The sequence below is a fragment of the Meles meles genome, chromosome 11, assembly GCF_922984935.1.
Source record: "Meles meles chromosome 11, mMelMel3.1 paternal haplotype, whole genome shotgun sequence".
NCBI classification, from domain to species: Eukaryota; Metazoa; Chordata; class Mammalia; order Carnivora; family Mustelidae; genus Meles; species Meles meles.
In genome coordinates, this window is record NC_060076.1 from 94,028,841 (window position 1) to 94,056,470 (window position 27,630).

At 41.6% G+C, this 27,630-nt stretch overlaps 1 protein-coding gene across 2 annotated transcripts in view; it reads left to right on the forward strand.

The window, feature by feature from the left end:
- The window catches only part of MFSD14B (major facilitator superfamily domain containing 14B), a 78,991-nt gene extending 72,067 nt beyond the window's left edge, over positions 1-6,924 (forward strand). For both annotated transcript variants that reach the window (XM_046022282.1, XM_046022283.1), the window contains 4 exons: positions 1,327-1,439; positions 2,741-2,838; positions 4,415-4,557; positions 5,170-6,924. In XM_046022282.1, the coding sequence (XP_045878238.1) occupies positions 1,327-1,439; positions 2,741-2,838; positions 4,415-4,557; positions 5,170-5,421 (606 nt within the window). In that variant the 3' untranslated portion in view covers positions 5,422-6,924. The remainder of the gene's footprint in view (positions 1-1,326; positions 1,440-2,740; positions 2,839-4,414; positions 4,558-5,169) is intronic.
- Positions 6,925-27,630: the final 20,706 nt, after the last annotated feature.

The window sequence follows — 27,630 nt, forward strand, 5'->3', positions numbered from 1 at the left end:
GGGATTAAGCCCCGCATTGGGCTCTCTGCTCAGCAGGGAACCTGCTTCCCCCTCTCTCTCTGCCTGCCTTTCTGCCTATGACCTCTCTCTCTGTCAAATAAATAAATAATCTTTAAAAAAAAAAAAAAAAGGATGCTCAACCACCTGAGCCACCCGGGCACCCCAGAACCATCATTTTTAATAGGATGTTGAAATTGTAATTTAGGAGGAATTTAATACAACTTTTCATTAGTTTTTAGGATACCTGTTACCTCTACTAGTCAGTTCAGCAAGTAACAGCTTTCTTTTACAACCACCAATCATCTAACTCCAGATACTGCAAAGTAAGCTTAAAATAGAGAAACACTCTTGGTTAATGAGGAAAGTATAGTAGCAGGAAAACAAAAATAGAATCAGTAACTCTTCCAAACTCCGCTGTCCTGAAGACCGAAGAGATGTGGTAAATGAGTTCATTAGGATATATGAAATGAGTAAACATTAAAATTTACCCATCTACTATTATAAAGGACCACAAAAGGCAGGATACGTGACCTTTACATGAACTCACTGACATGCCCGGGTGTGTTCACAGTATCACATGGAAGTGCCCAGAGGTCATTTTCCTGAAATGGCTTCATGTGGCTTTATAGCGTGGGGCCAGCAGAGTGCTCTTCAAGGAGAGACCAGCAGGCTGTGAAACTGTGTTGCCCAAACATTAGAGCTGACAAGACTCACAGGACTGCATTAAGGCAAAAAAAGCCTTTTTTGTCAGTGAATGTAAATTGTGTTGAACTTGCAGGTTGCTTATGAATTTGGTTTGTATTTATAGCAACTGTAGCTATTCAGTTAGTCCAGACTCCTCTTTCATCCTCTGCCTTTACAATCTGAGCTAGTCGTTTTTAGTAGAGCATGTATTTGTTAAAGTCAGATTTGCATCAGTCCAGCTTTCTGACACTGTTAACTTCCCGCAGAATCCCGCATATTCTGTAATGTGTCCAGTCGGGGTTCGCTCTTCCCTGGTGGTGAAGTGACTGGCATTTCTCCATGGAGTCCGAGTCCTGTCCTTCTCAATCATGATAATTGGTGAACCTTATTGGTGACCTTTTGGGAAGTGCTAGCAAAGCATTAGATAAACAGGCTTTGGTGAGGGGCTGAAGGCCCGGAGCCCCCACAGCTCAACTCGAGCTCCGTCAGTATGGCGTGGCTTCCCCACTCCCCGGCCAGGCTGTGCACCTGTAGCAGCCCCTCTGGTCATGGTGAATCATCCTTCTCCCCCCCCCCTCCCGTCAAGCTGGCATCAGAGCTGTGACTCATGGCTTCTCAAGATTACCCCCTTTGTTTTTACAGACTGTCTTTCTTACCATCTTGATGAGATCATTAGGGAACAAGAATACTGTCCTCCTGGGCTTGGGCTTCCAGATGTTCCAGTTAGCCTGGTATGGTTTTGGATCTCAGGCCTGGTAAGCCTCTCCTTTGGATCCTCATAAACTAATAGAAGCCTCTTTTAGAGGAACTCGAGTTGGCTGAATGTGATGGGAAGGAAGCAAGGATTATTTTGCCGGTTGGTATATTCGACATTTCAAAAAGGGTGTTCAGACTTAAATTTGCCGAAGGATGGAGCTAAGTAGTTTCAGATTATTTGCTAAGATTGCCTTTGCCTCAGCGGTGAAGTTCTTATTTAATTGGACGTGTACTTTTTAAGCACATTTGTCAATTTTTAGTGACCTCACACAGTCCACAAGAAGACAAGGAAAAATGACTGGTTATAGTGGGGTTCGCTGCCGTAATTAACTGAGTGACTCTAGGTAGTGACATAACCTTTATAACCTAGAACATCTGAGTTAGACGAACACTAAGATCTCCTCCAAAACCATGTGTGCCCTGAGGCGGTTACTACTGCCCACATATTAGATGCCCACAGACAGGAGGTTCAGATAAGCCCTCAGGAGTAAGAAATGTATGTGCCTGCTTACTGAAGACCTGATTTTCTGTGTTGGGTTTACGTATGAGAGTTGATCCTCACTTTACTCCTATAAATTGACGATGTAACGTAAGAGGAGCTAGAAATGGGCTCAGTGGTTCAGTGGCCAATTCTTCTTGTTCTTGAAGATTCCAGTCACGTGAACTCTGGTACTTCAGTAGCTGATTTGGTCAGACTTGTGCTATGTTTAAGATTTTGTTGACCTGCAGGGTTTTTTCTTTTCAGTAAGGTTGTGCACATTAGCTTCCCCAAGGAGGTCTGGCCAGACAGGTTTTCAGCCCCATTAGGACCTCACTTTGCTCACACTCATACTTTATACTTCAGTTGCTTTCATAGCGACCCTGAACTTCAGATCTCTGTTGTTTCTTTTGGTGGCACGTGACACTTGTTTGAAGGGTAGCAAACCGAGCAGCCCAAGGGCAGTGTGAAGGTGGAATTAGACAGAAAAGTCGAATATCACTGAGGAAGATGTGGTATTTATAGAAACAAATCTTTTTGAACTTCATTGAACTTATACGTTTAAAGATGGTAATGGACAAACAATGCGAAGAACAGATTTCAAAGGAGGGAACATAAAATAACGAAATCTTCCCAGCTGTGAAGTAATCACTATTAACAGTATGATCTAGGACCTTCCAGGTTTTTAAAAAAAAAAAAACAAAACCCATTTTTTCTTAAAGAGGGAAAAGTACAACCTAAGAGAAAATTTTGCCAGATTGTACACCATAAGTTCTTCAGGGCTGGCCTGCCACCTGACTGCAGCCGCTCTTGTCATTGCAGGATGATGTGGGCAGCAGGGACAGTGGCCGCTATGTCCAGCATCACATTTCCAGCAGTCAGCGCCCTTGTCTCTCGGAATGCGGAGTCCGATCAGCAAGGTGAGGTCACTGTACTCTCGGTGTTTTCCTCCTTCAGCTAAGATACACCTGAAGTAAGAGAGGCTTGGAGCCTCTCTTCATGTCACAGAGCACGTGACGACCATGTGGTCCCTTCTTGGCAATTAGACCTTTCTATTTTCCCTCCTGCTTTGATCCTACATTCTTTAAATTTGGACTAAGCAGTTAAGAATACTAAGGATTAGAAATAGAACTATCCCCGCCCCCAGAAAGAACCATCCATTTTCTCCTGGCAGTTTTGAGTCCTCATGTGTGTGTGTGTGTGTGTGACCACCAGAATGAACCGATCATTTTACAGATGTCAAATGATGACAGACTGGACAGTAAAGCAAGGAGTTCTTTATTTAAGCACCATAATCACCAACATTTCTTTAAATTCAAAATCAAAGTTCATTAGCTTAAATTAGGAAATGATTTTTTGAGGGGGTAAATATGTGTACTTACTATTAAATGCACAGTGAGCAGCACAATTAAAATGGAGACAACCATGTGGAGAATAGCACTCTACCATCTAGACTCATCCTTCTAGAACCTCTGGTTTCTATCAGGCAGTTCCTGCTGCCAGAATTAATCCTTCTCCATCTGTTAATGGTTCACCTAAGAAGTCAGGAAGTAGTAGATTTTATAAGGAAAACCTTTTAAATGCATGACAGCCCTTTAAAAAGTTTTAATAAAGAACCAGATTGAAAGATCAATTCATTGCACTACTTTTCCACATCAAAAATTAACCATCTTACTCATACCTGTGTTAAAGTGTCACTTGAAGACTATAGAATCTGTGTGACACCCTTTGCGAACTCCTGTGGCTGTGTCCTTGGGGCGGTGTCCCGTCTGAAGAAGCCAGCCCGCTGTGGAGGATGGGCCTGCCGACAGGCACCATCTGGTCTTTCATGACGTGAATTCTCTTTGGCTGTTATGATGCTTGTATGTTTTAATGCAGCTGTTCCTAAATGTCAGGGTCAACATTACTGGAACATATTAAATTGGATCATATTTGAACAGTTTGACTTATGGAAATATCCATTTTCATGATTCAAGCTAATATTTTATCTGCCACATGAGAAACCAGAGATACCTAGCAGTTGGCACTTCCGGGACTTTTCAGTGCAGGTCACCATGAGCAGCAGAGTCGGTGTGGACGTGCTGGGAGCACACAACTCTAGGACTGCCGTGGACTCACACACAGGGCTCCAGGAGGCGAAGGGCAGATTTTTGCTGTAAAAGGACTGTTAGATGAGTAAACGAGGGAAAATCTCATTCCACAGAAAAGTGGAAATTGCCTACAAATGGAGAATATTAAAGTTTTTTTCATTTATTATTCCTCATTTATAGAAAGGATCTAGCTGTTATGGGGGGAATTCAGCCCCAAAAGAGATTTCACAAACATCACAGTCATTTCATCTCCATATAGATCTTAGGGCAGAGAGTTAGGACATCAAAGGGACATAGTAAAACCGGTAACACATTTGTGCACCAAATGAAACTATGATGGGCGAAGTCCCTAATCTTAAGATACTTTTATGAGAAGACCGGCTCCCTTCTCTTCGTTCTGATGCAGGAGTTGCCCAGGGCATCATAACGGGAATAAGAGGGCTGTGTAACGGCCTGGGGCCAGCACTCTACGGCTTCATATTCTACATGTTCCATGTGGAACTGACTGAGTTGGAATCGGAACTGAGTTCTGACAACGCTGCCCTGCAGGTAATTTGGTGATAAGTCTAGTTTTATAACCACTTTGTCTGATGGTAGCAAAATCTGAACTTAAATTTGGAGAAAGCTCTTGTTCGTACAGTGTTTCTGTTGTATGTGCTGTGCTCAGTGCTTCCTGGGATCGAGGAAGATGAGTTCAGTGACGTAGTATCTTCCCCAAAAGCTGTGTCTTAATTTGGTTCAGAGTCCATTTTCACCTACACAAGTACTCTGCTCAGAATGCTGTCCTCTGGTGAAGCCCAGCGAGGCCAAGTAAACTGTGGAATGACCTAGATCCCTGCCAGAAATTGAGCTAGAGTGCTGCTTCTGGGTATTTCTTCAGTCGTTCCTGCAGTGTACATGTCTGGATAAAATGGTCCTTAGCGTTCGCATGCTGTGTGGTCCTAGGGTGGGAGTTGGAGACCCGCAGCTGCCACTTAAAAGCTGTTGAGAAGTAGCGCGAAGAACAATGGTTAGTTACCCTCTGTCATGTTCTAAACATAGGCGCTCTCAGAACTTGCTTATGAGAAAATGGTTTACTTTTTGATGGTTCGGAGGAGGCCAGGGTTAATTCTGGATTGAAGATTAACCAAACGCTTTATCTCTGTTTTCCCTGCTGCTCAGGGAGCTGTCATCCCAGGCCCACCGTTTTTGTTCGGGGCGTGTATAGTTCTCATGTCCTTCCTGGTTGCCTTATTCATCCCTGAATACCGCAAAGGCAGTGGAACCCAAAAACACAGCAACAGCATCAGCGGCAGCCTGACGAACCCCCCCGAGCGGGGCAGTGACGAGGACATTGAGCCACTGCTGCAAGACGGCAGCATCTGGGAGCTCTCTTCCTCCGAGGAGGCTGGGAGTCAGTGCACCGAGCTGTGAACTTGACAGAAAGGGGCATTCTGTGGACGCCTTCTCCGAGAGCCGCGGGGTCCACACCACCGGAGACTTCATGGTGCTGGAGGGGAGATGCTGGTGGCGTCCTTCAGGGACAGGTTCGAGAAGTGACCCTCTCCATCCCTCTGCCCCCTGCCCCCACTTCTGTTCCTTTTCTTCTTGCTGTGGTATATTAGAACAAGATCTAAAGTACTTTCCTGCAAATTTTGCGGTCTTCAAAGTCCTCTGGAGTCCACACTTTGAGACTAAATTAGCAAGATTGATCTTGGTGGGATGGCTTTCCTGCAGTAGCGCTGGAGGCGGAGCGACGGCCGTTCCTCCGTCTCCTTTGAAGTGGAAGGCGCAGGGTGGGAGTGGACTGCCGTCTCCGGCACGATCCAAGCTAACAAGTCCCTGCTTGTTTTCTTCCTTCCTTTTCTTCCTTCCTTCTCTGATCTGTGCCCACTCAGCCCACGGCTGTTTCTAAGTGGCTGCTCTAAGAGTCACTCAGTATCAGGGATCTATGGCCTTTGTTCAAAGGTCAACAAAAACTCAAGTCTTTCTCTCCTTCTCTCTACTTCCTATTCTTGGCTCGAATGAAATTCAGCGTCAACACCTCTGGACATTAATACTGATCAGTGATAACCTTTATTAGATAAAGGGAAATTTTCTTAAAAATTTAAATTATGAAGAACTAGCAACTCAGACCATTAAACCTGGTGTTTTGGTCAGATCCAAGGTGATTTTATGTAAGAAAAACACAGCAAGTATTCTGGTGGCAACACAGTATGAAGGGAGTTTCTGAGAAAGTTTTCAGTAAGAGAAATATTCCTATGTGAGAACGAGAATTAGTGACTGGATCCCAGCGGAGTTTATATCCAAGTCCAGGCTCACAGAACACATGACAACCGGCTCGCTCCTTGCTGCATCTTGTCTTCTCCGTTTTCTCGTTCATCTCACTCCTGCCTTAACTGCTGTGTTGTATGCGCCTGTCTCGCAGTCAGGTCTTTATTTCCATCTGTTTGTCTGACTTTTGAATTTCATGGGAATATGCACATCAGATTCTTTTCTAAAATATGGTGGTTTAAGAAGCTCAGTTTAACAAGTGTCTTGCTAATTTCTCGAGATGTTTTATGGACAGAAAACTTTACAGATTTATATGTATTTTGCTGCACCAGTAAAGGACCATTACCTAGGGCCCACCCACCTTTAACAGAGCACTCCTCTGAAAGTTTTATAGGTATGACATATATCTGTAGATATTTGTAAGGAGTTTTAAATTTTTTTTGATGGGGTGCTGTGTAAATCTTGTATTTATAAATGTAATGAAGGTATTGAAAGAAAAATATATATACAACTTTTATAAAAGAATTGTGTACTGACTGAATACATTTAAAAGAAAATATATTTTGAAACCTGTTCTGCTATGAACAGAGATAACATATCTTTTTACTATGCTGTTGGTTTTTAAGTTAAGCTTCCTAATGCATAATAAATTTGCGATGGATACTTCTATGTCTTTTATGTTTCTTTAAAGGAGATGGTACCATGGATATTTGGGTGGGTATCAACTACATTCTTAATCTTTAAGCTAATGCAAAAAAAGAGGTATATTTTTAAAAAAATTTTGATTTTTAGAAGACTCCCTTCACAAACAAATCGTACCTTTTTTATTTAAATTTTTTAAAAGGGAAAAAAATTTTTAAAGGGACACAAATTTGTACACCCATTTAATGGCATTACTCACAATAGCCAAAACGTGGAAGCAACTTGGATGCTTACTGTTAAATGAACAGATAAAGAAAATGTGGCATTTGGATACAAAGAAATCCTCAGCCTAAGAAAGGAAGCAAATTCTGACTATGCCACAACATGGATGAACATTCAAGACATGCTAAGTGAAGTAAGCCAGTCACAAAAGGACACACACGGTGTGGTTCCACTTTAGTCAAATTCAGACAGACAGAAAGTAGAACAGTGGATGCCAGAATGGGGAGAGTTTCAGTTTTGCAAGATGGACGTGTTGAGGATGGTCGCAGGAAGGTATGAATGTACTCAGTGCCATTGAACTGTAAAAAATGGTCAACTTTATGTGTATTTTGCCACAATTTTTATTTTTTTATTTTTTTTTAAAGATTTTATTTATTTGAAAGAGAGACAGTGAGAGAGAGCATGAAAGGGGAGAAGGTCAGAGGGAGCAGACTCCCCATGGAGCAGGGAGCCCGATGTGGGACTCTTTCCCAGGGCCCTGGGATCATGACCTGAGCTGAAGGCAGACGCTTAACCAACTGAGCCACCCAGGCGCCCTGCCACAATTTTTAAAGAATGCTCTCATGACATCCTTACTCCTGCTTACCAAAATTAGTTTTTTTAACCCAGTATTACAAGTATCAAAACTGGGATAAAAATCTGGTTGTTTTAACCACATTTACAGTTCAGTGGTTTTTAATGTATTCACAAGGTTGCACAGCTGTTAGGCCTATCTCCAAAACATTTCCCTCATCCAAAAAAAAAACCCCATATCCAATACTAATCACTACCAATTCTCCTTACCCCATTACCTGGCAACCAGTGATACATTTTCTGTCTCTATGGATTTGCCTATTTGGGACATTTCATATAAATGAAATACAATTATGTGTGACCTTTTGTGTCCAGCTTCCTAAACGCAGCATGTTTTCCAGATTCGTCCATGTTGAAGCATGTGTCCGATCCTACTCCTCTTTCAGGATGATGTTCTAAGTGTGCACCACATTTCTTTTGTTCACTTTTCAATCAGATGTAAATGGATACTGAGCTTGTTTCCATTTTTTCAGCTATTACGAATAATGCTAGTATGATGATCTTGTCCGAGTTTTATGTGAACGTGCTCTCACTTCTTAGGTATGTGACAGACGGAAATTGCTGGTTTATATGGTAACTGTTTAACCATTTTAGGAAGCACCAAAGTCTTTTTCATGGCAGCTGCACATCTCAGGTTCCCGTCAGTAGTGTAGGAGGCTTCAGTTTCTCCATATCCTTACCAGCACTGGTTTTCTGTTTGTCATTTATAGATACTCAGGTTGTTTTAAAGTGGTACCTCATTGTGGTTTTGATCTCCATTTCCCTGATGACTAGTTACGTTGAGCATCTTTTCATGTGTTGTTGGCCGGCTGTATATTCTCTTTGGAGAAATGTCTATTCAAGTCCATTATCTATTTTTGAATAGGGATGTAGTTTTTGGGGGGATGTTGTTCTGTTGCTGAGTTCTAAGAGTTCTTCATGTATTTGGGATACTAGACTCTTGGTGAATATTTTCTCTCATTCTGTGGGTTGTCTTTTCCCTTTCTTGATGATGTCCTTTGAGAAGTTTTAATTTGGGGTGCCATGGTGGCTCAGTCAATTGAGCACTGGACCTTGGTTTTGGCTCAGGTCATCCTCTCAGGGTTGTGAAATTAAGCCCCATGTTGGGTTACACACTAGGGGGCGGGGGGAGGGGGTCTGCTCAAGATTCTCTTTCTCCCCCTCCCGTCTCCTTCTCTCTCTAAAATAGAATCTTTTTAGAAAGTTTTAATTTTGATGAAGTCCAACTTCTCTTTTTAATTTTATTGCCATATCTAAGAATTCACTACCAAATACAAGGTCACGAAAATTCGCCCACATTTCCTGTTTTATGCTTTGTCTTTGACCCATCTTGAATTACTTTTATGTGTGACATGAGGTAGGATTTCAGCATCAGTCGCTCTCATGTGAATGACTACTCTGTGACCTCAACCCCACTTGATGAAGAGATCCTTTCCGCACTGAAAGGTGTCGGCCCCGCTGTCAGAACTCTGATGAACAACGAAGGACGCGTGTGGTGATGCCCCCCGCCCTCCCGGTCTGTTCTTCTGCCAGCGCCACAGGACTGCGACAGCCAGGCGCACAGTCATAAGTTCTGAGATGGGCAAGCGTGAGTCCTCCAGCCTTGTTCTTTAAACACTTTTGGCTATTCAGTGTCTGTTTCATATGAAATTTAAAGTCCGCTTTTCCACTTCTGGCGGGGGGAGGCAGTGGCATTCTGGTGGGGGCTGCGCTGAACCTGCAGATCGCTGTGGGCAGCGCTGCCGTCTGAGCAGTCCTTGGGCTGGTGATCGCTGGTTGTGCAGACCGCCGGCTGCCAGTGTGCCAAAATACAACTGATTACGGTGTGCTGACCGCGTCCTGGCACCAGTATTCTTTTTTCGGGTGGATTCATCAGGCTTTTCTGTATTTTAGATTACATCCTCTCCAGAGAGGTTTCTTCCTCTTCTGTTTAGATGTTTTTTAGTTATTTTTGCCTCATTTTCTGGCTAAAACTTACAGTGCTGAGCAGTGGCTAAAGCAAGCACACTGTATTCCTCCTGATTGCAGAGAGAAATCTTCCAGCTCTTCACCACCGAGTATATTAGCTGGCAGTTCTTCACAGATGCCCTTCATCGTCCTGTGGGATGTTCCCCTCTCTTCCTTGTTTGTTAGGTGTTTTTTTGGTTTTCTATTTTGTAATTAGGAAAGGATGTTAGAGTCTGTTAAAGGCTTTTTCTGCATTGAGAGGACTGGCTTACTCTTCATTCTGCTAATCTGGTGTCTTACACAGACTGATGGTAGGCTGATCCACACTCGCATTAATTACTAAGATAAATTTCCCACTTGATCATGTTGTCTTAACACTTTAATATGATGCTGGATGCAAAGCACTAATTATTTTTCTTGTTGTTTTAGGATTTTTTGCACCTGTGTCCTTAGGGGATAGTGGTGTTTGCTAGTGTTACCTGAGGTAATGCGCTCCATGCAGGAGGAGATGGGAGAAGTTCCCTTTTCTTTTTTCTCAAAGGGTATAAGAAAGATTGGTACTGACGCAAATTTAAACATTTTGGTAGAATGCTACTGTATAAGGGTGTCCTACACCAGTTATTTAAACAGAATTTAGTGAAAAGAATCATAAACGAGGCAACCAGAAGAGCAAGCCGACTCTAAGGCCGTGGTTCTCAGACGTCAGCATGCGTTAGGGTCAGCTGGGGGCTTGGGGAGCACAGATTCGTGATCGGGCATCGGAGTTACTGACTGAATAGACCAGGTGGAGGCTGAGAATAGGGTTCCATGGAATCGGGGATAACAAAATGCAGTTTTCCTGGGCCAAGGGAACAGTGTTCACCACTCAGTGACTACAGCAGTCGTACGGAAGGGCTGCCACCTGGCCAGTGTGGAATTTCTGGGCTTGGCAGCAAGTTCTAGGGGCCAATGGTTGGGGCTGACAGTGTACCTGGTTCCGCCCGTGCTGGGGAAGCTGCAGACTGGGCTCGGCTGCTGCTCTCGGGAAGAACCGCCCCTGCCAGCGTGGAGAAGCGCCGTCAGAATGAAGCTGTGGGAAATGGGAAGACAGGAAGGAGTCAGTCCGTGCCTCCTCCTCTGCTTCCGTTTGCGGCTTCTGTCTAGCATCCTTAATGGGCTAGCACAGAGCCAGCGGACAATGCAGAACAGCTGTGCCAAGTAAAGGACAGAGTGGAAGAGACAAGGACTGGAACCCTCAACATGCCCGCCACACGCTACACGTACGTGAACTTCTGATCCCCACCAGCACCTCTCCCGTGACCCTGATCTGCGTCTGCTAAAGGATCTGGACCTTCCACCGTTATGCCCTTTCCCCGGAAGCTATCGTTTTCCCCTAACTCCCCAACTGGGCATTAGTACAGCTGGACAACGGTGGTGGTAAGGGAGCCAACCCCCTGTGCAGCCGAAAATCCGCATATAACCTGACTCACCAAAAACTGAACGACTGATCGCCTACTCTTAACCAGAAGCCTTACCAATAAGCCAATTAACACATACTTTGTATGTTAAATGTATTACATACTGCATTCTGAGAATAAAGTAGGCTAGAAAAAAAATGTTAAGAAATCTTAAAATACATTTACAATATCACTTCATAAAAAGTCCACGTAGAGTGGACCTGTGCAGCTCAAACCCTGTTGTCCACGGGCCAGCCATACTGAGACGTGTCTCCGCGAGCCCCCCGGGTTCCAGACAGAGCACTCCTTTCACCCACTGATGTCAGCAAGCCATCTGCCTGAGAAGGCCAAGTGACAGTCTCCTCCTCAGTGCAGCGGGACCACAGCTGTGTCACCTTGTGGCAGTGTTACCCACGTTCCCCCCAGCAGCTGCTCTCAGAAGTGCAGGTGGTTTAGGTGTGATGGTAAGAAAATCTATCCACTGCCTTAGTTTGAAACCCTCGTATTCTGGCTCTGAGAGCAGCACCGTTTACTGTCTCACGCAAAGCACATACTGCCCCATTAGAACTCCGTTCTTTAAGGTCTGGGGGCTTGTTTGTTTTGGATTCTTACTTTTCTTTTGACTAAAACTGAACATGACCATATATTTTTGTATAAAACAGCTAAAGTTCACAAGCTCATAGAGCTTGAAACCATGAGATAACGGCTACATTACAACACATCATGAACATCAAGCGTGTGCGTGTGTAAAATACCTACGTCAATGACACCGACGCATTTTAAAAGTCTCACGGGAGGGGGAAGCTGGGAAGATGGAGTAGAAGGACCCTATGTCCCCCTTGTCCCAGGGATACAACTGGGTAACAGCAGCAGCATAAATAACCCAGAAAATGACGTGAAGACCGGCAGAACAAACTCCACACTAAAGGTCGAGAAAAGGCCACATTTAAGAAGGTTAGAAAGGGCAGAGACACGGCTCGGGTACAAAAAGAGATACAGCCATGTCTGGTCAGGATGGGCATGGAGAAGGGTGAAAAGCAGACTATCATGCCAGGGAGCCTGGGGAAGAGAGATTCCCCATAACCACTGGATTTGACAGTAAGGGGCCAAATTTTGTGAGTTCTTAGAACCAACAGGATTTAAAGCCTGGAATTTTAAAAATGAGCAGGCATGGCTCTGGGAGAGCCAACAGGGCATTAGGAAGCTTGACCCCTGCCCTTAAAGCCACATCACCACAAAGAGCCAGCAGAGATACTCATGGGGGCAGACAGGAGGGAATCCCAGAGAATGGACAGGAGCGGTGCAGAGATCCCTTCAGGAAGAGAGGAGCCGGCAGGTGCTATTTCTCTCCCCTGCCCCTCACCATAAACCAGAGCAGTACTGACATTCACTCCCTAATTTGCTTACACCAAGTCCCAGCCACCCGCTCCACAGTGCATCCTCCCTTCCCAGTTATGCCTGACAGTCCAGCCGCTGTGAGTCCCCCTCCCCAAGAAGACTGGCACAAACCCCACCCACACCACCTTTCCAAACCATACATTTTGCAGGGCTTTGGTTCCAGGAGCAGAAGGTTTCACTTGGCAAACAGACAAGTGCATACCTTGTTAATACATGCCGTACCCCAGCTGGGTCCAAACACTACCCACAACACACAGCCTCTGCAGACAACTGGAGTGAAGGACAAAACAACCAGGACCCGGGAAACACACACAGGAGACGCTCCCTGAAGCACCTGGCCCTGGGCAACAGGAGACACGGCACCGCAGGGCACTACAGGACCTCCTGCTAAGGCCATCACCCTCAAGAGCAGGAGACACAGCCGACTCTCCCAACACACAGAAACAGTGTTTCTAAATGAAATTAAAAATACACTTGATGGGGGGGCGCCTGGGTGGCTCAGTGGATTAAGCCGCTGCCTTCGGCTCAGGTCATGATCTTAGGGTCCTGGGATCAGCCCCGCATCGGGCTCTCTGCTCTGCAGGGAGCCTGCTTCCTCCTCTCTCTCTGCCTGCCTCTCTGCCTACTTGTGATCTCTCTCTCTGTCAAATAAATAAATAAAATCTTTAAAAAAAAATACACTTGATGGAATAAACAGCAAGCTAAATGAAGCAGGGAAAGACAGAATAAAGGAAAGTAAGCTGAGAAAGCAAGAGACAAAAAAGTTATGCAGATTGAGAACAGAGCTAGGGAAGTCAGTGAATCCACCAAGTGTAGTAGCATTCATATTACAGTGGTCCTAAAAGAAGAAAAAGGGGTAGAAGATGTATTCAAAGAAATAACAGCTAAAAGCTTTCCTGAGGAAGGAAACGGACATCCAAATCCAGGAGGCCCAGAGAACTCCCATCAAAATCAACAGAAGCAGGCCAACTCCAAGATATGTTGTACTTAAATTTACAAACTATAGTGACAGAAAAAATCTTCAAAGCAGCAAAACAAAAGTCCTTAACTTACAAGGGAAAACCCACAGGGCTTGCTGGAGATTTCTCAAAAGAAACACGGCAAGCCAAAAGGGAGTGGCATAATATATACAAAGTGCTGAATGGGAAAATTCTGCAGCCAAGAATAATCTATCCACCAAGGCTATAATTCAGAATAGGAGGAGACAGAAAGTTTCCCAAACAAAAACTGAAGAAGTTCATAACCATGAAACGAGCCCTGCAATAAATATTAAAGGGACTCTGAGTGCAAAGATCAAAAGTGACAAAGATGAGAAAGGAACAGAGAAAGAGTACCCAGAAATGGACCCTCAACTATATGGCCAGCTTATTTTTTTAAAAAAGATTTTATTTATTTATTTGACAGAGACACAGTGAGAGAGGGAACACAAGCAGGGAGAGTGAGAGAGGGAGAAGCAGGCTTCCCGCTGAGCAAGGAGCCTGATGAGGGGCTTGATCCCAGGACCCAGGAATCATGACCTGAGCTGAAGGCAGACATTTAACAACTGAGCCACCCGGGTGCTCCTGGTCAACTGATTTTTGACAAAGCAGAAAAGAATATCCAATGGGAAATGGACAGTCTCTTCAACAAATGGTGTTGGGAAAACTGGACCATTTTCTTACACCATATACAAAGATAAACTCAAAATGGATAAAAGACCTAAATTTGAGACCGGAATCCACCAAAATCCTAGAAGATTTTGAGGCAGCAACCTCTATGACCTCTATGACCTTGGCTGCAGCAACTTCTTGCTAGACACATCTCCAAATGCAAGGGGAATAAAATACCAAAAATGAACTTTTGGGGCTTGTGCACAGCGAAGGGAACAATCAACAGAATTAAAAGGCAACCTACAGAATGGGAGAAGATATTTGCAAATGATATATCAGATAAAGTGCTGGTATCCAAGATCTCTAAGAACTTATTAAACTCAACACCCCAAAAAAACAAATAATCCAGTCAAGAAATGGGCAGAAGACGTGAACAGACATTTTTCCCAGGAGGACATACAAATAGCCAAGAGACACATGAGAAAATGCTCCACATTATTCAGCATCAGGGAAATACAAATCAAAACCACAATCAGATACCACCTCACACCAACCAAAATGGCTAAAATGAACAAGTCAGGAAATGACAGTTGTTGGCAAGGATGTGGAGAAAGGGGAACCTTCATACAGAGAGGGAGACAAACCATGAGAGACTCTTAACTACAGAAACAGACTGAGGGTTGCCAGGGTGATGGGCACTATATGTTACATGCAACTGATGAATTACTGAACTCTACATGTGAAACTAATGATGCACTATATGTTGACTGAATTAAAAAAAAAAAAAGGAACAAAGAAAATCTCCAGAAACAATGACAAAAGGTGTAATAAAATGGCAATAAACACATATATATCAATAACTACTCTGACTATAAATGGACTAAACACTCTAATCAAACGATGTACAGTGTCAGAATGGTTAAAAAAAAAAAAAAAAAACAAGACCTATCCTATATACTGCCTACAAGAGACTCATTTCAGACCCAACGCCAGTGCAGATTCAAAGTTAAGGAATGAAGGCATGCCTGGGTGGCTCAGGTGGTTAAGTGTCTGACTTCGGCTCAGGTCATGACCTCGAGGTGCTGGGACTGAGCCCCGAGTCTGGCTCCCTGTTCAGTGGGGAGTCTGCCTCTCCCTCTGTTCTGCCCCGTGCTCCCTCTATCAAATAAATAAATAAAATATTTTCTTTTAAAAAGGGGATGGAGAAACATTTATCATGAAATTGGTTATCAAAAGAAGACTGGACTTTTAATACTTATATTGGACAAACAAGACTTTGAAACAGACACTGTAACAAGAAATGAAAAAGGGTACTATATCATAATAAAGGGGACTATTCAACAAGACACAACAATCATAAATATTTATGCACCAAATATAGGAGCACCCAAATAAATACGGCAGCTAATAATAGAGGAACTAATCAATAGTAATAGAGTAATAGTAGGGCACTTTAACACCCCAATTACATCAATGGACAGAGATCACCTACACAGAAAATCAACAAGGAAACAATAGCTTTACATAATACACTGGAACAGATGGAATTAACAGATATAATCAGAACATTCCATCTGAAAGCAGGAGAATACAAATTATTCTCAAATATACATGAGACACTCTCCAGAGAAGATCACATATTAGGTCACAAAACACGCCTCAACAAACAAAAAGACTTAAGCCATAACCATGCATCTTTTCTGACCATAACGCTATGAAACTGGAAGTTACCCACTGGAAAGAGCACAAATACACTGAGGTTAAACAACATGCTACTAAACGATGAATGAGTCAACCAGGAAACCAAAGAAGAAATTTTTTAAAAATTACATGCAAAGAGATAAAAATGAATATTCAATGGTCCAAAAACCTTTGGGAAGCAGTAAAAATGGTCTTTTTAAAAATATATTTTATTTGAGAGAGAGAGAAAGACTCTGAAACAGACTCCACACTGGACACAGAGCCAATGTGGGGCTTGATCCAAAAGCTGGGAGATCATGACCTGAGCCGAAACCAAAAGTCAGACACTTATCCAACTAACCCGCCCAGGTACCCCAGTAAAAGTGGGCTTAAGAAGGAAGTATATAGCAATACAGGCCTACCTCAAAAAGCAAGAAAAATCTCAAATACACAACTTAACCTTACACCTAGGAGCTAAAAAAAAAAAAACAAGGGAAGCCCAAAACCAGCAGAAGAAAGGAAACAATAAAGAATCAAGCAGAAATAGGGGGCGCCTGGGTGGCTCAGTGGATTAAAGCCTCTGCCTCCAGCTCGGGTCATGGCCCCAGGGTTCTGGGATCCAGCCCCACATCAGGCTCTCTGCTCAGCAGGGAGCCTGCTTCCCCTCCTCTCTCTCTGCCTGCCTCTCTGCCTACTTGTGATCTCAGTCAAATAAATAAATAAAATCTTTAAAAAAAAAAAAAGAATCAAGCAAAAATAAATGATATAGAAACTAAAAAAACAAAAGAAAAAAAACCCCAACAAATCAATGAAACCAGTAGCTGCTTCTTGGGGGCGGGGGGGGGGGGCGGGGGGGGGCGGGGCGGGGACGGACTCGACTTAAAATTGATAAACCCCAGGGAGCCTGGGTGGCTCAGTGGGTTAAGCCTCTGCCTTTGGCTCAGGTCATAATCTCAGGGTCCTGGGATCGAGCCCCGCATCATGCTCTCTGCTCAGCAGGGAGCCTGCTCCCCTCTCTCTCTGCTGCCTCTCTGCCTACTTGTGATCTCTGTCAAATAAATCAATAAAATCTTAAAAAAAAAAACTGATAAACCCCTAGCCAGACTAGGCTAGGATCCAAATAAACAAAATAACAGATGAGAGAGAAGTAACTAACTCCACAGAAATACAAACAATTTTAAGAGATGATAATGAGGGGCACCTGGTTGGCTCAGTGGGTTAAAGCCTCTGCATTCAGCTCAGGTCATGATCCCAGGGTCCTGGGATCGAGCCCCGCATGGGGCTCTCTACTCAGCAGGGAGCCTGCTTCCCTTCCTCTCTCTCTGCCTGCCTCTCTGCCTACTTGTGATCTCTGTCAAATAAATAAATAAAATCTTAAAAAAAAAAAAGATGATAATGAAAAGCACGCCAATATATAGGGCAGCCTAGAAGAAATGGACAAATTCCTAGAAACATATAAACTACCAAAACTGAAGCAGGAAGAAATAGAAAATATGAACAGAGCAATCACCAGCAATTAAATTGAATCAGTAATCAAAAATTCCCAACAAACAAAAAGTCCAGGACCAGACTGCTTCACAGGTGAATTCTAACAAAAAAAGAAGAGTCTCTCTTTTTAAGAGTTTCTCTTCTCTTTTCTTCTCAAACTAGGTGAATTCTAACAAACATTTTTTTTTTTTAAAGATTTTATTTATTTGAGAGAGAGAGAGAGCAAGCACAGGCAGAGGCAGAGGGCAAAGCAGGCTCCCTGCCAAACAAGGAGCCCGATGCGGGACTCGATCCCAGGACGCTGGGATCATGACCTGAGCCGAAGGCAGCCGCCTAACCAACTGAGCCACCCAGGTGTCAAGAACAATTTTACTGGGCACCTGGGTGGTTCAGTCAATTGAGCATCTGACTCTTGATTTCCGCTCAGGTCATGGGATGGAGCCCCACGTCAGGCTCTGTCAGAGTCTGTTTGTCTCTCTCCCTCTATTCCTCTTTCCCTGCCTCATGTGCGCGCACGCTCACTCTCTCAAATAAGTAAATGTATTTAAAAAATAAAGAAGAGTTTCTATTAAGAGTTTCTCTTCTCTTCTCAAACTATTCCCAAAAATAGAAGAGGAAGGAAAACTCCCAAATTCATTCTACAGGGCCAGCATTACCCTGATACCAAAACAAGAAAAGAAATCACCACCACCCACAAAAAAAAAAAAAAAAAGAAAAAAGAGAACAAGTCAGTATTTCTCATGACTATAAATCCAAATATCCTCAACAAAATACTAGCAAACCAAATTGAACGACACATGTAAAAAAATCATTCAGGGGGCTCAATCAGTTGACTGAGCATCTGACTCTTGGTTTCAGCTCAGTCATGATCTCAGGGCCCTGGATCAAGCCCACACTGGGCTCTGCTCCATGAGGAGTCACCTTGTCTCCCTCTCCCACTGCCCCGCCCCTTGTTTGCTCACTCACTCTCTAATAAAAATCTTTTAAAAATGTAAAAACTTTTTTAAAAGCATTCACCACAATCAGGTGGGATTTACTCCCAGGAGGTAAGAGTAGTTCAATATTCACAAATCAATCAATGTGATATATCACATCAATAAAGGAAAGGATAAAAAAAATGATCTTTCCAATAAATAAAGAAAAGATAGCTGAAAAAGTACAATGCCCATTCATGGTAAGAAACCTCAACAAAGTAGGTTTAGAGAAAACATAACATAATAAGGGTCTTACATGAAAATCTGCAGCAAACATCATACACAATGGGGAAAAGCTGAGAACTTCTCTGCTAAGGATGTCCACTCTCACCTCTTTTATTCAGTACAGTACTGAAACCCTAGCCACAGTAATTAGACAATGAAAAGAAGTAAAATGCATCCAAAAAGAAAAGTCAAACTTTCACTATTTGCAGATGACATGATACTCTATCTAGAAAATGCAAAAGACCACCAAAAAACGACCAGAACTACTTAATGAATTCAGTAAGGTCACAGGATACAAAATCAATGTACAGAACTCTATTGCTTTTCTATGAAGCAGTAGAGAAAGAAATTAAGAAAATTCCATTTACAACTGCACCCAAAAAATAAATAAATAAATAAATAAATACCAAGGAATGAACTTAACAAAAGAGGTGAAAGAAACACTTACAAAAAAAATTAGAGAGACACAAAGAAACGGAAAGATGTTCCATGCACTTGAATTGGAAGAACAAACAAGGTTAAAATGCAGTGCCCAAAGCAGTCTACAAATTTAATGCAACCCCTACCAAAATACCAACGGCATTTTTCACAGAACTACAGCAAACAATCCTAAAATTTAGCTGGACCAACAAAAGACCCCAAACAGCCAAAGCAATCTTAAAGAACAAACTGGAGCTATTACAATCCTAGAGTTCAAGCTATAATACAAAGCTGCAGCAATCAAAGCAGTATGGTACTGGTACAAAAACAGACAAATAGATCAATGGAACAGAGTGGAGTGCCCAGAAATCTACAATTAGGGGCACCTGGGTGGCTCAGTGGGTTAAAGCCTCTGCCTTTGGCTCAGGTCATGATCCCAGGGTCCTGGGATCGAGCCCCACATTGGGCTCTCTGCTCCGCGGGGAGCCTGCTTCCTCCTCTCTCTGCCTGCCTCTCTGCCTAGTTGTGATTTCTCTCCGTGAAATAAATAAAATATTTTAAAAAATAATAATAAATCTATAATTATATAGTCAATTAACCCTCAATGAAGCAGGAAAAAATACACAATAGGGAAAAAACAGTTTCTTCTAACACATGGGCTTAGGAAAACTATTCTTTTACAAGAATAAAACTATTCTTTTCTTTTCTTTTACAAGCTATTCTTTTACAAGAATTCTTGTAATTCTAGCTATTCTTTTACAAGAATAAAACTACGGGTGCCTAGGTGGCTCATTCAGTTAAATATCCGACTCTTGGTTTCAGCTCAGGTCATGAATTCAGGGTCATGAGAATACAGCCCTGCACTGAGGTCTATGCTCAGAGTCTGCCTGATATTCTTTCCCTCTCACTCTGCCCCTCCCCCCGTTCTTTAAAGTGGATGGGTAAATCTTAAAAATGAAAATAATAATAATAAAATAAAAATAGACAATTCCCTTGCACCACACACAAAAATAAACTGAAAATTCTCAACTCAACTCCTACAATTCAACAACCCACCACAAAAATATAAAAAACCGGGCAGACAACATGAACAGACATTTCTCCAAAGACATACAGATAGCCAATGGACACATGAAAAGACGCTCAACATCATTTATCATCAAAGAAATACAAGTCAAAATCAGAATGAGGTATCACTTCACACTTGTCAGAAGAGCTAAAATCAAAAAAACAAGAAACAGTAAGCCTTGGCAAGCATGTGGAAAAAAGGAACCTTCATACACTGGTGGTAAAAACGCAAGCTGGTGCAACAACTATGGAAAACAGAATGGAGGTTCTTCAAAAAGTTAAAAATAGAGGGGCACTAGGTGACTCAGTTGGTTAAGTGTCTGCCTTCAGCTCAGGTCAAGGGTCCTGGGAATGTGCCCTACACTGGGCTCCCTGCTGAGTGGAAAGTCTGCTTCTCCCTCTCCCTCCACCCCTTCCCTTGTTCATGTTCTCTCTCACTCTCTAATAAATAAATTTTTTAAAAAGTTAAAAACAGAATTATTATATGATCCAGTAAATGCACTACTGGGTATTTACCCCCGAAATACAAAAACACTAATTTGAAGAGATACATGCACCCCTGTTTAGTAACATTATTTGCAATAGCTAAATTATAGGAGCAGCCCAAGTGTCCATCCACAGATGAATGGATAAAGAGTGGCATATGCACGTGCGCGCGCGCACACACAATGGGGTATTATTCAGCCACAAAAAAAAGAGTATCTAGCCATTTGTAACAACATAGATGAAGTTAGATAGTATAATGCTAAATGAAATAAGTCAGAGAAAGACAAATACCACATGATTTCCCTCATATTTGGAATTTAAGAAACAAAACAAATGAGCAAAGGAGAAAACAAGAGAGACAAACCAAGAAAAAGAGAACTAACTGATGGTTAGCAGAAGAGGGGCCTTGTGAAATAGGGGACAGGGATTAAAGAGCACAGTTATTATGATAAGCACCGTGTAACATCCAGAATAGCTGAATCATATATCGTACACCTGACGCTAATATACACTGTAGTTATCAATACTGAAATTAAAATAAAAAACTTAAATATTTAGGTCTCATGGGATACTTGGATTTAAGTGGGGAAAAAACTATTTCTATATACTAGCAATAAACAATTAGAAAATTAATTTCACTTACAGAGTATGAATTGTACGATCAACTGAACAGATGCAGAAAAAACATTTTAAAAATTCAACACTTATGACAAGTGGGTATAGAGGAAATGTATCTCAACAAAATAAAGCATGTATGTTACAAGCCCACAAATAACATCCTACTAAAACTGAGAATATTAAAAATACTCTTGTCACTTTTATTCAAAAGTGAATATTGAAAGTCTCATGTAGAGCAACTAGACAAGAAATAACAAGTCTCCAAACTGGAAAGGAAGAAGTAAAACTGTCACTATTTTTAGATGACATATTACATAGAGACAACCTTAAAGACTGTAAACAAAATAAAGAATTCAGGAAAGCTGCAGGATATAAAATCAATACACCAGAAAAACCCTGTTAGTTCTATACACTAATAATGAACTATCAGAAAAATTAAGAAAACAGTTCCATCTACAACTGCACCCAAGTGAATACAATTAGAGATACATTTAAGAAGGTGAAAGACCAGGGCACCTGGCTGGCTCAGTTGAGCATCTGACTCTTGATTTCAGCCCAGGTCACTGTGAGATCAAAACTTTCTCTCTCTCTCCCCTCCTCAAATAAATAAAATCTTTAAAAAAAAAAAAAAGGTGAAAGAACTGTACACTTGAAACTGTAATAAGACACTGCTGAAATAAACTGAAGACAAATAAATGGAAAGATACTCAATGTTCATGGGCTGGAAGAACTGTTAAATAAGCATACTATCCAAACCAATCTTCAAATTCAACACAATCCCCAATAAAATTCCGACTGTGTTTTTCACAGAAATAAGCAATCCTAAAATGTGTATAGAACCACAGACAATCCCAAATATGCAAAGGAACCTTGCGAAAAACCAACAAATCTGGAATATCACACTCCCTGACTTCAAACAATACTGTAGAAGTATAGTAATCAAATCGTATGGTATTGACATAAAAACAGGCACATGTAGGTCAGTGGAACACAACAGAGAGCCCAGAAATTAACCCTCTCATAAAGAGCCAATTAATTTTTGATCAAGGAGCTGGAAATAAACAATTGAGGGGAAATACAGACTGGTTTTGGTTTTTCTTTTTTTAATATTTTATTTATTTATTTGACAGAGAGTACAACCAGGGGGAGTGGCAGGCAGAAGGAGAGGGAGAAGCAGACTCCCCGCTGAGGCAAAGCAGGGAGACCAATATGGGGCTCAATTCCAGGATCCTGGGATCATGACCTGAGCTGTAGGCAGACGCTTAACCAACTGAGTCACCCAAGCACCCACAGAAAATACACTGTTAAATCAATGTTTTTGGAAAGGAGGACAGCGACATGCAGAATAATGAAACTGGACAACTATATTACACTATTCACAAAAATTAACTGAAAGTAGATTAAAGACTTAAATGTAGAACCTAAAACTATAAAACTCCTAGAAGCAGTAAGCTCAATGTTAGTCTAGATAATAAATACAAAGACTTAAAGACGGCCAACAAGTACATGACTCTCAATGTCACGAATCATCAGGAAAATGCAAATCAAAACCACAATGAGCTATCACTTCATTCCTGTCAGAATGGCTATTATAAGGAAAATAAAATAACATGTTGGCAAGAACACTGAAAAAAGGGAACATCTGCTCACTATTGGTGGGAATGTAAATTGGTGCAGCCACAACGGAAAACAGCATGCAGGTTTCTTAATAAATTAAAAAAAAAATAGAACTATCACATAATCCAGGAACTCCCCTTCTGTGTATTATCTGAAGAAAACAAAAACACTAACTTGAAAAGATACTTGCATCCCCATTTTGTTTGCAGCATTACTTACAATATCCAAGATACAGAAACAATCTAAGGGTCTTTCAATGCCTTAATGGACAAAGTAACGTGATATATAGAGATACAGATACATAAAATTTACTTAGCAGTTGAAAAAAAAAGTCTTGTTTTAAAAAAATTTAACTTATAATAGCTTCCCCCCAAATTAGGATTAAATCTAACAAAATATGTGAAGGATCTGTATGCAGACTGTAAGGCACTAATGACGGAACTCAAACAAGACCACGTAACTGGAAAGGCAGCATGGCAAAGATGTTAGTTCCTCAAAACCGATCCACAGATTTAATGTAATCGTCACAAAATCCCAGCAGATCTTTGTACACATATATATACAGATACTAAAACCTATATGGTAGGAGTGTAGCAGCTTTGAAAGTTTGAAAAAGAAACTCTGTAGCTACAGTAAGCAAGACAATGTGGTGTTAGAAAAGGGACAGACACAGAGCAGAGCTAGGAACCCAGAAACAGTCCCACAAGAGAATGGCCAACTGATGACAAAGGTGCAAAAGCACAACAGTGGTACACGCAGACCTAATTCCGGACAACTGCTGTGTATTTGTGTGCTCCTGGGGCTGTTTAGTCACTTTTAATATTTCTCCACATCTGTTCAACGTATTTTCCACCCTATAACCGGATCCAGTAAGATTTATCACTGGGATACAAGGAAGGTTCAACATATGCAAATCAACCAATATGATACATTGTGTTAATAGAACAAAATCTAAAAATCCCATTATTTCAACAGATGCAGAAAAAACACTGGACAAAACATCCTTTCATTAAAAAAAACAAACAACTCTCAAATAATAGGGCACAAAGGGGCGCCTGGGTGGCTCAGTGGGTTAAGCCTCTGTCTTCAGCTCAGGTCATGATCTCAGGGTCCTGGGATGAGCCTCACATCAGGCTCTCTGCTCAGCAGGGAGCCTGCTTCCCCCTCTTTCTGCCTGCCTCTCTGCCTGCTTGTGATTGTGCACTCTCTCGCTCTCTCCCTCTCTGTCAAATAAATAAATAAATAGTGCACAGATAGGCCATACTTCAAATTACAAAGGCCACGTATGACAAGTCCACAAAACAAGCATACTCTAAGGTGAACAGCCAAAAGCTTTTTTTTCCTGAAGACAAGACTAGGACAAGAGTGCTCACTCTGGCCACTCCTTTGAACATAATACTGGAAGTCTGAGCCAAAGAAATCAGGGAAGAAGAAATAAAGGCATCCAAATTAGAAAACAAGAAGTTAAATAGTTTCTATATACAGGTGACATAATGTTAATACAGAAAATCTTAAAGACTCTGCTGAAAAGGTTATTAGAAATTAATAAACTTGGGGCACCTGGGTGGTTCAGTGGGTTATGCCTCTGCCTTCGGCTCAGGTCATGATCTCAGGGTCCTGGGATGGGCCCCACATCAGGCTCTCTGCTCAGTGGGGAGCCTGCTTCCCTCTCTCTCTGCCTGCCTCTCTGCCTACTTGTGATCTGTTAAATACATAAATAATCTTTTTAATAAATAAATAAAATAATAAACTTAAAGTTGCATAATACAAAAGCAACATTAAAAAATCATTTGCATTTCAGGACTTCTGGGGAAATGGTGGAATAGACGATCCTGTGTTCACCTTGCCCCATGAATACAACTAGGTAACACCTGCCATCAGTATAAATAACCCAGAAAATGATCTGAAGACTAGCAGAACAGACTCTCTACAGCTAAATGTAGACAAGAGGCCCCAATGAGGAGGGTAGGAAGGGTGGAGATGCAGTCTAGAGCCAAAAAGACTCACAGAACTATCCACACAAGGATGACAAAGGTATGGAGAGAAGAGAGGAGCAGATGCCCCTCCAAGCACCTCAGACATGGGGACCTGCCCAAAGAAGACAAATTCCCATACCATTTGACTCTGAAAACCAGATGGGACTGGTTTAGCAAGTCTTACAATCAGTGGGGCTTAGCACTGTTAAAATGGAACTTTAACAATCAGTGGGATAGGCTCTGGGAGAGCAGGAGGGTAAAAGTAAACTGAGTCTCTGCCCTTAAAGAGACAGCACAACAAACAGCCCTGCTGAGTTACGGCATAGAATCAGCAATTCCAAAAATACCTGAGGAATACAAGAAAAATATTTATTTACTAATCTCAGAGCAAGTACTAAAAGAGCAGGAATCTTTGGAAGATGTCTCTAAGAGCAAAGGAGCAAAAGGAGTGTCATCCAACATCCGAACTCCCAGCACAGATACAGGGACACCTATGGGAACCAGCACAGTTCAACACTCTCTAGCTTCCTAACAGCGCACACACGCCCCCATCCTGCAGACTCACCCCCTCTGTCTCAGCCTCCAGTCTTCCTAGGCGGCTGCAGTGCCCCCTCACAGAGCGGACTGGCACAGACTTTGCTGGCACTGTGCCCCACCTCCATGTTCTCCTGCAGACTCCCACCCTCCAACATGCACTTACCAGAGTACATAAATGATTATTAACAAACATAAAGCAAACAACTGATAGTAATACCATAATAGTAGGGAACTAAAACACCTCACTTACATTAATGGATAGATCACGGAAACAGAAAATCAACAAGTAAATACTAGCTTTGAATGACACACTGGACTAGATGGATCTAACAGATACATGCAGAACATTTCATACTAAGACAGAGTACACAGTCTTCTCAAGTGCAGAGAGAACACACCCTAGATCATGTCAGGCCACATACTGTGTCTCAACAAATTCAAAAATACTGAAATTGTATCATGCATTTTTTTCTAACCACAATGCTATGAAACTAGAAATCAACCACAAGAAAATAAATCTGAAAATGACAAATATACATAGAGGTTAAATAACAAGCTACTAAACAATGAATGGGTCAACCAAAAGTATCAGAGAGGAAGTAAAAAAATGCATGGAGACAAATGAAAATAAAAATACAACCAGCCCAACATCTTTGGGATGCAGCAAAAGTTCTAAGAGATTATAGCAATACAGGCCTACCTCAAAAGCAAAACAAAACAAAACAAAAAAATAAACAACCTAACCTTACACCTAAAATAACTAGAAAAAGAAGTACAAAGCCTAAACCCAGTAGAATAAAGGAAAGAATAAAGGCAAGAGCGGAAATAAAATAGAAAACCACCACCACCACAAAAACAGAAGAGATCAATGAAACCAGAACCTGGTTCCTTGAAAACATCAACAAAATTGATAAACCTTTAGCCAGACTCAACAAAGGGGTGGGAGGAGAATGACTCAAAATCAGAAATGAAAGATGGGAATAACACAGAAATACAAATGACCACTACAAATAAAAACAAAACAAATTGAACAACTCAGAAGAAATGGGTAAATTCCTAGAAACACGCGACCTCCCAAAACTTAATGAGGAAGAAACAAAATTTGAACAGATCGATTACTAGCAACAAAACTGAATCAGTAATCAAATAATTCCCAACAAACCAAAGTCCAGAAACAAATGGCTTTGTGGAGAAAGTCTGCCATTTAAAAAAGAATATCTATTCTTCACAAACTATCCCCCCAAAAACAGAAAGAGATGCTTCCAAATGCATTCTGTGAGGCCAGCAGTACCCTAATACTAATGAAAACACTACAAAAAAGAAAGAGAACTGCAGGCCAATATCTCTGACTACAGATGCAAAATCCTCAATAAATAACAGCAACCTGAACCAATAATACATCCAAAGATTCATTCACCAGGATCAAATGGGACTTATTCCTGGGATGCAGTGATGGCTTAATATTTGCAAATCAATGAGATACATCACATCAACAAGACAAAGAATAAAAATCATGATCATAAAAAAATAATAATGTCCATTACAGTAAATGCAAAAAAAGCATCTGACAAAGTAAAAATCCACTCAAGATAAAAACCCGTAACAAAGTAGATTTAGAGGGAACATACCTCAGTAACAGATTTATATTTGAGAAACGGCTAACATTTGCAATGCTGAAAAACTGAGAGCACTTCCCCTAAGATAAGGAACAAGACAAGGATGTCCACTCTCACCACTCTTATTCAACAAAGTACTAGAAGTCCTAGCTACAGCAATAAAACGCATCCAAACTGGTAAGGAAGAAGTTAAACTGTCACCATTTCCAGATGATATACATATACCAAAAACCCAAATGACCACCAAAAAACTACTAGAACTGATAAAAGAATTGAATAAAATCATAGGATACAAAATCAATATACAGAAATACTGCATTTCTATACATTTAATAATGAAACAGCAGAAAGAGATTAAGAAAACAATCCCATTTACAACTGAACCAAAAATAATAAAATATGTACAAATAAACTTAGCCAAGGAGGTGAAAGACCTGTCTGCACTCTAAAAATAAAAAACACTGATGAAAAAAAATTAAAAATGACACGAAGAGAAATTCCATGCTCACAGATTGGAAAAATAAGAATTGTTAAAATGTCCATACAACCCAAAGCAATCTATACACTTAGTGCTATCCCTATCAAAATACCAAGAGCATTTTTCACAGATACAATCATAACATTTTTTTTTAATTTATTTGAGAGAGAGACAGTGAGAGAGAGCATGAGAAGGGAGAAGGTAGGAGGGAGAAGCAGACTCCCCATGGAGCTGGGAGCCGGATGTGGGTCTCGATTCCAGGACTCCGGGATCATGACCTGAGCCAAAAGCAGTTGCTTAACCAACTGAGCCACTCAGG